Raw genomic sequence first — 11,154 nt, 5'->3', positions numbered from 1 at the left:
TCCTCCAAACCCTGTTTAAGACCCATACATTCTTAAGCTTACAGTAACATGGGCCCTTTAAAAAACCAGGCACTTTAAACCCCACCCCTCTGCTGACTTAAAGCTGTAAATCCAGCCTTTCTGGGGCACTTAGTTGGTGATAAAGCTACAACAGCCAGCTTTCCCCCTGCTCTGCCCGGAAGGAATATTTCTGTTGCAATAAACTTGAAATGTGGAAGCGTTAACATAGTAAGGGTTAAGGAACAATAGAAACCTGTGAAGTCTGGAAGCCAGACCAGCTCTTAAGATTCTCTCATGGTGCTGAATAAAGTGGAAAGAATGCTGTTAAGTCTGAGTTTCCCCCTGTGGTGCTATTCCCTGCTAGCGTTACTCTTCCATTTCACCCAGCAAGTGAGTTTTCCAGAAGCTCATTCCAATTTAACGAGCTGCTTGTCTCATGTATCAGATCCCTAAAAGGAAAAGTTGAGGAGAGAACTAAGTTTTCAGTGAGAATGAAACTGGATCCCTTCTAACAGAATTATTTACATTGGCTATATGTTTCTGAAGAGCAAAGTCAACTCCCCCCACCCCCCACCACACCAACAGTGACTAAGTTCGGAAGTCCTCCTGCACTAAAATAAAAAATAACTAGGAAAAACTTGGGGTTTGATTGTGGTTGGCATTTTTGAGCTGTCTGCTACAAGCAGCCATCTTGGTAAAAGATGATGTCATTTGGAACACTTGGAGTTTTAGTTTATTCCAAGATACCGTGTCCATTAACCTTTGAATAGCAGTTTAATTATCAGTTCAAATTTAGGCTTAAAGATAACACAGGGCTGGGAATAAAAACCATTTCTTTGCCTATCTCATTATCCTTCTTAGCACATTATAAACTTTTCCCAAAGTTCAAAGTCCTAGAAAAAAAATTTTTTTTTAATTTTTTTTATTTTCTGTTTCCATGTGTTTGTTATTCCCTTGACTAAGCTTGGATAATAAAACTAGTCTGGTCAGTTTCACTTTCCAATTTTTATACATAAGTGAAAGCTCTTCTGTGTCAACTGTGTAAAGTGTTTAGAATCAAATCACCTGCTAGGCCAATTTCCTACAAAGTCTTTGGGAGGAGACGGGCAATAAATCTTTTTATTTTAAATTTCTTATGCTTCAAAATGAGAATCTTGAATTAAACCACATTAGAGTAATTAAAATGTGTTTTATTTCTGACTCATTAAAGTTTTCTAGGAATGGGCAGGACTATAGTAAGGAAAGGTGATGGTGATGTTGTATTCCTACTTAATCATCACTATTTGTATAGCATAATGGTATGTCTGCAGTTACTTTGGAAAACTGACACTTTAAAGAGATGCCTTTCAATCTACAGAGTGTTTATTTTTTATTTTTTGGATTGGATGTTAGTGTCTTAATCTTGGAAACGTAATAAACATCCAAACCTGTAAGAAATTTTTATGAGTTTGAGCCAAACTGACGACAACCGCTGGGAAGCAAAATCTCAACGAATTGAGAAAATGCTCCTTTATCGCATATTTTATACATCAGAACCAAAGGGGAAGACTTAAAGGGGTAACACGAAATCCATTAGTGATAGATTAGGGAAGTGGGTTTTAAAGTAAAAGGGGAGAAATCTATGGGATTGGACAAAAACGTAAAACGAATAGACATACTTCTTTTACATAGGCGGGTTTAGGATAGTTAACAGTTAATAATTAACATGATAATACTAACAAAGAGGGGATTTGTGGTCTTTGCTCTGGTGCCCTGGACGTGCTTTGAGGGGTGGGATTTAGGAGGGGGGAAGGAAATTACTTTGATATTCCGAAGATATGTTATTTTAGATGCAAAAAGACACTGGCAGGCTAAATTACGGTGAAGCTTGACCTTCTTCGTTAGGGAAAAATACTGGCCTAGGACACGACTACCCACCATGTAGAAGGGTTTCACTTCAGACCATCCTACGTGGTTACTTGAGGCCTCTGAGTTTCTAAGGCTGCCATGCAGGCCTCCCCTAAGCTTATTAGGTTTAGTATGTAGCCCCCTATTCCTCCACAATCCTATTGCGTGACATGCCCTAGTACTACTTGCAAGATGTAAAGAGAAAAAAATAATAAAGTTGCACCTGTTTGAACGACTGAGCGCAGCGTGGTTTATAAGATTATTATGAGAGAAGGTGGTGTCTCTTTTGCAAATCTTTCTTAACGAGGGTAACCTGTGGCTGGTGTTGCTTCACCTCACTCTGCTCCCTGTAGGGGAACTTTCTGTTCTCTTACTGCTATTCTTCCCAGTCAGGCTCAATAAGATAAAACTGAAAGGGCTGCCTGCATGTTTGAAATAGAGGGAGACAGGAACACACAAGTCCGCGGAAGGTGGGGCCACTTGGCGACAATCGGCCAGGCCGGCTGCGGGAACTGACTGACCTCTCCACGTGTCCCCAGCACCTGCAAGGCTAGTGGGGCATTTGGCTTGTTTTGCCCAGGAGCGGGCGCCAGCCCGGAAGAGGCTGGGCGGCCCTGGGCTTAAATCAGGGGACTCGGAGGCCCTCCCTCGGAACACGTGCGGTCGGCGAGCAGCCGGTGCGGAGGTTGGCCTGGCTTTCTCCAGGAGGCCGCGCCCGCGTGTCGCTACCCGGCCGGCAGACGCCAGGAGGCGGGCCGCGGCGGCAGCGGGCTGGTCCCAGAGCTTTCGGCTCGCTTTGCCGGGCGGCCTACCCAGCGCGCCAGGCCGGCTGGAGCGAGATTCAGTGCAATACTGCCCGGGCCCGGGCGGGGTCTCTGTTCTCTGGCGGAGGAGGTCCCTTGGCAGCGGGAAGCTCTCTCTCTTTCTCTCGCCGCCCCTCTGAGCCTGCGCCCTAGTGCCAGGCGCCCAGCTCGGCGCTCCCCTGTGCTCGCCCCGCGCCCACTCATTCGCAGTCCAGGCTTCGCCGTCGCCGTCGCCGCCGCCGCCGCCGCCGCAGCCTCCCTGCTCCTCCTACTTCCCCCAGCCCGCCGCGGCCATGGCGGACAGCGCCAGCGAGAGCGACACGGACGGGGCGGGGGGCAACAGCAGCAGCTCGGCCGCCATGCAGTCGTCCTGCTCGTCGACCTCCGGCGGCGGCGGCGGGGGAGGTGGCGGCGGGGGGAAATCGGGGGGCATTGTCATCTCGCCGTTCCGCCTGGAGGAGCTCACCAACCGCCTGGCTTCGCTGCAGCAGGAGAACAAGGTGCTGAAGATCGAGCTGGAAACCTACAAACTCAAGTGCAAGGCGCTGCAGGAGGAGAACCGAGACCTGCGCAAAGCCAGCGTGACCATCGTGAGTGGCCCCCGGGGGTGCGCCGCCGCGCCAGCCTCCGCCCGCCCCCAGGAGAGGCTCTGCCGGGACCCGGGCAGTCCCGGTCCCTCTAGGGCTCCTGAGGTCCCGCAGCGAGCCGACTCTGTCAAGACCTGCCGGCCTCCGGAGGGTGGGGGAGAGGGAGGTGTCCTCTCGGGGCCGCGGGGCTGTCCTCTCCCTTCTCCCGGGGTCCAGGCTCCTCGGGGGATGAGGGAGAAGGCTGCTGGGACGACCCACCCACGTTTCCTTTCCATCTCTGGGGAGGAGGCCCCTCTCGGGCAGAGCTGGAGGCTGGCGGCGTGGCTGGGGGGCGGGGTGGGACTTTTTCAGCCCTAGCATGCCTGAGGGGTGCGTCCATAACCTGGGGAGCCCTATGCTAGGGGAGAGGAAGGGAGCTGGGGCCTGTTTCGGGGGCCTGCCTTGGGGTGCGGGGGTACGCATCGGGGTTGGGCGCTTCGCTGGCATCAGGACGGCGCTGGCTGGATCGCCCGGGGAGGGGTCTGGAGAGAGTGCCTGGGAATCCGGGAAGTGGAGTTTTCTGGCCAGGATCGAGAGGGAGAGGGCGGGTACCGAAGCTGTTGCCCCTGCCTACCTCCGTGGGAAGCTCTTCTTTGGTGTAAAGGATGGGGGTGGTGGCCGCCGGAGGCCGTGTACAGCCGGGAGAATGCAGCATCTTGCACTGGTCTGGACAGTGAAGGGTATGAAGCCTAGACAGACTGAAACCAGGGTGAAAGGTAGCGACTCCCTTGTTGAGCAAGATGTACACACATCTGTTTGTTTCATTGTCGGTGAAGTGCCTGGGGGTATTTTGCCATTAATCCAGATCCTTGAGGGGAGAATAGGCTGTCTATTATGTTTTTACCTGGCTCCCGGGAGACTCCCCCGAAGAGGTTAAAATGAGGTGTATAGGTCTCCCTCCTAAGTTACGGGCGTCTGGAAAGGCCAGTCTAGCTGTGATGAGGCGAAACATAATGAAAGAAGTACACCGAGTGCTCTCATCTAACATCCTTGCCAGCTAGCCACATCATTAACATGCCGAATCCCCGCACAGGATTCTCATTCAGATCAAAACAGTTTCCCAGCCAGGAGCAGAGAAGAAAACGTTAAGAAGTCTAGGGAATAAATTGCCATAGCTGCTGCACCATAGCTGATTAAACTGAACCTTCAGATGGAGAAAGAGATGAATTTGGGGATGGATCAAAGATCACTCTCTGGAAATGAAATGAGGCAAGTTTAGGATGCCCCTGTGACAGCAAGGTTTTCATTGGGGGAGCTAGTTGGGTGTGTATTCCCCCCCCCCAGTGCCAGCTCTTACATGGGAACTGGATGGCATTCTGAATTTGCTTAGAAAGCAGATTTCCACCAAAGTTTCAGTGTGATTGGTAGCCTAAATAGAAATTGATTGTGGAAAGACACTTTCTTTCTTTCTTTCTTTATTTTTATTATTAATTTTAGTGGGGTGACATTGAATAATCAGAGTACATAGGTTCAGAGAAAACACCTCCAGGTTATTTTGACATTTGATTATGTTGCATACCCATCACCCAAAGACAATTGGAGTTTGGGAAAGACACTTGCCATGCTCAAATCCAGTCCTGGTGAACGGAATTGGAACTATAAAGTTCTTGAAGTGCCCCTTTGGTAGGAAGGTGAAGAAATTTCCAAAGGCAGCCACTTCCAAGCCTCCTCTGTAGCTCTCTGGGCCAAGAGAGATAGATGTCTCTGCTGAGTGAGGGTTTGAGAAGAGGGGAAAGTTGGTGGAAGCAGTTTATTTAAGGTTTGAGTTAGTAAATGAGACGGTTAGTCTCTTGGAGAATGTGAACCATGGAAAGTAGTAAAACTTAAATGAAACACAGTCTTTAGCCTCTTGCATACAGTGAGCAATTCAGGCTGTTTCGTTTGTTTGGGAGGGAGAATGTGGGGTGGAGACAGTATGAAAGGGTTATCTGTTTGACACTTGACCATATATAAGTAGGTCTGTAAATTGTACACAAACACGTTGGTTTTGCAAGGACAAACATGTTCATTCCCGATGTATAAGATCAGAGGTATTCTGAACACTTGGCCTGAAGAGTGTGTGAGGTGGTGGCGTTATTTCTTAGCACTTACTCTCAACCAAAACTGAACATTCAACCAAATGTATTTTGTGAAATGCTCTGTGGCTTCATAAGTAAAGTTTAAAAACTTTTTTAGATGACGGTTTACAAGTACCAGAAGCTTCTCAATTCTTCCTTAATCTTTGATGAATATATTCAGTGAGACAAATAACAGTGCTTGTGGTTTACCTGGTTCCCTAGTACTTGGCTGGTGTTACTAAGGCAAATGCAGAGAAGAGGTTCCTTTAAGATTTGGAAAGTTTGGCTAACTGAACTAGAAGCCAGAATGTGTGACTAGATGAAATGGGTCTGTGGATGTAAGAAGTCCCTTGAACAGCACCATGTTATTGTTTATGTCAAAGTTAAGCTGTACAACCCGATACCTCTTAAACATAGCTCTTGCTAGTAGCTGCCTAGGAATTTTGCGACAAGGCCTAGTTAGTCAGTTAAGTGAAGGCCTTGCTAGATTTTTCATTATTTTAGTTAATTTGAAGTGAAGATGGAATCATAATCCTATTACTTGCCCTCCAGGCTCCTATTAGTTTCTCTAGTTATAATATTACTTATCATGTTCATAAGCACAAAAAAATGATTATGGGTGGCTTTTCTTTTACCTGAATGTGATCAGGAAAGTACATTGCTAAGACAGACACACCCTGGAGAAGAAAGAGATGTCATCTTTTTTTTTTTTTTTTAGATTTTTGTTTATTTGTTTTATAGAGAGGAGAGAGAGAGAGAGAAACGGGGAGGAGCAGGAAGCATCAACTCTCATATGTGTCTTGACCAGGTGAGCCCAGGGTTTTGAACTGGCCACCTCAGCATTCCAGGTTGACACTTTACCCACTGTGCCACCACAGGTCAGGCTCTTTTTCTTTTTTTTTTTTTCTTAGACTATTTTTAGAGCAGTTTTGGATTCCTAGCAAAATTGATTGGAAGTTACAGAGATTTCACATGTACTCCCTGCCCTTCCTCCCTTCCCCTATTATCAACATCCCATCAGAATGATACCTTTATTATAACAAATGAACCAATACTGACACATCATAATTACCCACAGTCCATAGTTTACGTTAGGGTGTACTCTTGGTGTTGTACATTCTATGGGTTTGGACAAATATAATGACATTTATCCACTAATATACTGAGCAGATATAGTGCCCTAAAAATCCTCTGTGCGCTGGCTTTCCATCTTTCCCTAACCCCTGGCAACTACTGATCTTTTTACGGTCTCCGTAGTTTTGCCTTTTCCAGAACGTCAAAGAGTTAGAATCATATGGTATTGCAGCCTTCCAGAATGGCTTCTTTCACTTTGTAATAGGCATTTAGATTTCTTTCATGTCTTTTTATGGCTTAATAGCTCATTTCTTTTTAGTATGGAATAATATTCCATTATCTGAAAGTGCTACAGTTTATTTTTCCATTTGCCTACTGAAGGACTTGGCTGCCTTCAAGCTTTGGCAATAATGAATAAAGCTGCAATAAACATCTGTGTGTTGGTTTTTCTGTGGACAGGAGATTTCGGCTCATTTGGGTAAATACCAAGGAGCACAATCACTGGAGTTTATGTAAGAGTACTTTTAGTTTTATTAAGAAACTGCCAAATTGTCTTTCTAAAGTGGCTGTGCTATTTTGCATCCCTACCAGCAACAAGAGTTCCTACTGCTCCACATCCTTGTCAGTGTTCGATAGTCAGAGTTGTGCGTTTTGACCATTCTAATAGGTGTGGAGTAGTATCTCGTTGTGCACTCTTTTTAAGCCAACAGCCAATAGAAGCTCATAACTAAGGGTTACTTCTCTCTTTTTTGTAGATAAGAGAGAAGTAACCCTTATTCTGGTCAATCTACCGATTTAATAAAGTACTGGTTTCACGTGTCTATGTTCTCAGTATTTAGAGGTAAGCATCATTATGGGGAAGAAACAGATACACGAGGTCCTTCATCCATCTCTACAAGTGTATCTGTGAGTTAGAGCTCGCCGTTCATATTTTTATTTGAGAATTAGAGGTGGAACGGGATGTTTTGAGTGATTTCTCCAATTTCTTCCAGTAAATCAGCAGTGGAACCAGGCTGCTGATTGTAGATCATTATACCTAGTTTGGAGTGGAGAAAATACACAAAAAACAAATGCTCAGTCACCCTGTGGAGTCAGGCTAGATCTGTCTGGCTTGTACTCTGGTTAAAAATTGGAGATTATCTAATAATTCAATGTAGTGAGAGGTATCCAGGAGTGCTGGTCTCTGGAAATGCAGTTGTAGGCAGTAATTGGATGGCTTCAGAGTTGTGGACTAGTTGCTGCTGTTCTCAGTGTAACCAGGGTCTCACACCTGGTGTGGCTAGTTCTCCAAGTGTGAGCTCTTTTCTAGACCGGTTCAGAACTTCCATCATGTGTTTGGTTCAAAAATAAAAGCCTGTTATAAATGACTATTATTTAAGTATGTCTCTATCTATAAAATTAGTCCTTCATTATAAACATTTGTGGTAACACAGAAATACAAAGGCATTTGGAATTACAGTAGAAAAACGTTGATACGGCTTGATAGAAAAACCTGGCTATTTTGAACATCCACAGTGTCGTGATTTCATTAACTAATAAAAGCCGTATAGTTAATGTAGTGGATTTTGGATTTTTTACTCTGGAAGCCTAATATACGATTTTTCATTTTTAAGACTTCATTTTGGCAGACTCTCAGAAGATAGCAGATCAACATTGCCCTTGTAAAAAGATATATTGTGGGGGTTTTTTTTCCTGTTTTAAAAAAATAATTCTTAGATTTTTATGGAAACACCCAGTTTTAGACATAACATTGAGACAAGTATAACCTCACAGTTAGGGCTAATTGTACACAAGTTCAGTCTTCCTAAAGTAACTATTCTTAGATTTCTTCTGCAGTGAAAGTTCTTCACATTTGTGGGTTCTTTCTGTGTGTTTCATATAATCTATTTGTATTTGATTGAGAAAAACCACAAAACCTGAGAGGAGGTTGTGACAGCCTTTTACAGTGTTCTCCTTGTTTCTTTTGCTGGGTATGGGGAATAGTTTAGAGAATCACCAGTGTCTATATGTGGTAACTCTTGTTCAAGAGCAGAGATGTTGGTTGAAAGCAGAAACCTGAAGCAGTTCGTGCTTGCGTTAAAACTCCCAGTGGCTCCCGATTGCCCTCTGGATCTGAGGAAACATTCTGGTGGTGTACTAGGCTGCATGCTCGGCCCCTGCTTCACAGACACGTCCTCACATTCGAAGCTTTCACCGGACTGAACCGCTATTTCCTGGAATTAATTTTAGTAGGTTTCTCTGGCTCCTCTGGGATGTTCCTTGTGCCCTTAATTCTTCTTCCTACTTCTCCCCTCTCATTTAGACCCAAGTGGACTGGACTGCTTCCCCCACCCCTCAGTGTACACTGGCTCCGGGTCTTTGCCAGCCACTCCCTGGGGTTTGTGCCCATTCATGTCCCACAGGACCCATCTATCATCCCCCCACCCCATCACATGGGTCTCCCCAGGTGGGTGTGTAAATTTGAGGGGTGGGTAGAATTTGCCTTGTTCACTCCCATTCCTCAGTGCCTGGGTGTGGTTAGCATATTTGGGTTGACTCCATGGGCATTGGGTGATGAGGTGGGTTTTTTTTGTTTTTTTTTTTACTGGACCTTATGCTCATAGCGTTACTTTTGCATGTGTCCTAAATAGCAAACAAACATCATCTTCTCCATAGTCGGTTGAATAGACTGGATAGATGATTGAATGTACACTATATATACTTTGGGGGACTACTACAATCAGTGTGTGCCCCAAGCTCCTGCCTTCCCACCAGGGGTGACGTTGTAGGCTACCTTGTAGCGTTTTCCTGGATGTTTGTGATACATTTCACCTTTGAAAGGGGACAGTGTCCTCAGGTTCACTTTTCTGAGGGTTTCTGAGCAAGGCTTAGGGGAGGAAGTGGCTCTTTTGGAAATGTTCAGATTTGCCACCTCAGGCTTGCTGATGGTGACAAATCACTCCAGGTATTTCTTTAATGTTCAAATACTCCGCAGTGGCCTCTGAGAAACAACTATGGACTGTGATGGGGTGTGTGTCAGTGCAAGTACCGGAAGCTCCAAGTGGGGAAGTATCTGCAGAGAAAATTGGGAGACTTGCTGCATCCCTGTAGATGTCCACGTGTGGCCTGCAGAGCGGAGTTTGGAGGTTGCTATGGCAGCACACCCAGCATACTTGCACTCCCCCTCACCTTAAATCATGCCTTGTAGAAGTAATTGCATTTACACCTAGAAATGCTAATCTGAGCTTTTAAACTACAGCAAGGAGCAAAGGAGTAACAGGCATCTTCCTTGTCTCCTCCCATACCTTTTCCCTCAGTGGGTAAGGTGTTGCTTTTTGTTTTCAATCACAATGCAGTTGCTTTTAGATAGATCACCGGGGAAGTAAATGTTCTCAGGTTCAGTATGTTCCTGCTTGGAGGTGATTGAAATTTTCTTGACAGGGAAACTAATGCTCTGGAAAATATTTCTAATCGTCTGGATCTTGTGGTGTTAACTGTCAGACTCTTCCTACTTGCCCAAGGCCTTCAAATTCTTGTCTTAGGGCTGTGAAGCCCACAGCAGTGCATTTTATCCCAGTGCTGATACCAGTAAACTGCAAACTCACTTTGTGTAGGTGTTCTCTTCTAGGGAGAAGAATGCTAAAAAAAAAGGTGGGGTGGGGTGGAGGATTTAATAATTTGGTTGATGGGTATTTAGATTTAACTCACCCCCTTCCTTGTTATCGGTCCCTGGAGCTGATGTGTGGGGTATAGTTTAGTGATTACAATTTATTATAATACTCACATAGCTAATGCTGGGAAATTTTCTGTGACTTTCCCCCTCCCTTTGTCCCCTCAGTAAGACACAAAATGGTATGTGGCAAATATAAATATAGCCTGAAATAGGCGGGATTCAACCTATAAGTACTTGTGAGGGGCTGTGCACCAGATACTCCGAAATATTCAGGAGGAATGTAAGGGCTTCTTAGCAGCCTACCCTGGATTGCACTTGACTTGGATTGAGCTTGGCCCTGATTGGGGGCTGTAGGGGAGTCAGAGTAGAGGGACGGGCCCTCCTTCTCCAGCATTTTCCAGCCCAGAGAGTTGTGAAGTACAGAGTTAACCAACATATAAGTGGAAGCAAGAAAGGAAGTTCAGGCATGCTCCTGTAGGGTTGCCTGGGGTGGCTATATTACCTTCCACTTTCGAAATGAAGTTCATCTGTTTTGTGAATACCTTTAAAGAAGACGATGTGTCATGTTCACTCAGTTTAATTAGCTTGTAGTTTATTTTGTAAGGCAGACGTGGGGAGAGCTGTTGCTCAATTTGTCTATGTCCAAGTGGCACGTGAGGCTTTTGTTTGTTTTTAATTTTCTTTTTTATATGGTGATGGTTGAAAAAAATGCCATGGGTGTTTTAATGTCATAATTTATATCTTCCTGTAGATTGAAATGATCTAGGTGGTTTTTCCTTTATTTCTGTTAAACTTGGGGCCCACCAACTTTCCTTTGGCCAAATCTTGTTGGATGGACCGAAATTTTCTTAAGTTTTCCTATCTGAAATCTGTGAAGCAAAGACTTTTATGTTAAAATTAGAGATCCTAGGTAAGGGTCCATTTCAAATGCCAGAGTTGTCTTTTTTTTTTTTTTTTTTTTTAAGCAGTGTTGACTGACAGTATAATCTTCCATGCATCTGTTCCAGATCAAATCAGCCTTGGGTGCCAGGTGTGTGTCTGGAGTGATCTGGTTA

General features: G+C 45.1%; 1 protein-coding gene across 1 annotated transcript in view; it reads left to right on the top strand.

Moving 5' to 3' along the window:
* The first annotated feature begins 2,555 nt into the window (after positions 1-2,555).
* CCDC6 (coiled-coil domain containing 6) overlaps positions 2,556-11,154 on the top strand; it is a 126,000-nt gene continuing 117,401 nt past the window's right edge. Inside the window, exon 1 of the mRNA XM_066242271.1 lies at positions 2,556-3,280. Within this exon, the coding sequence (XP_066098368.1) occupies positions 2,984-3,280 (297 nt within the window). The 5' untranslated portion in view covers positions 2,556-2,983. The remainder of the gene's footprint in view (positions 3,281-11,154) is intronic.

Source organism: Saccopteryx bilineata, chromosome 9 (assembly GCF_036850765.1).
Source record: "Saccopteryx bilineata isolate mSacBil1 chromosome 9, mSacBil1_pri_phased_curated, whole genome shotgun sequence".
Lineage (NCBI taxonomy): Eukaryota > Metazoa > Chordata > Mammalia > Chiroptera > Emballonuridae > Saccopteryx > Saccopteryx bilineata.
This window is presented reverse-complemented; position numbering and strand designations above follow the sequence as displayed.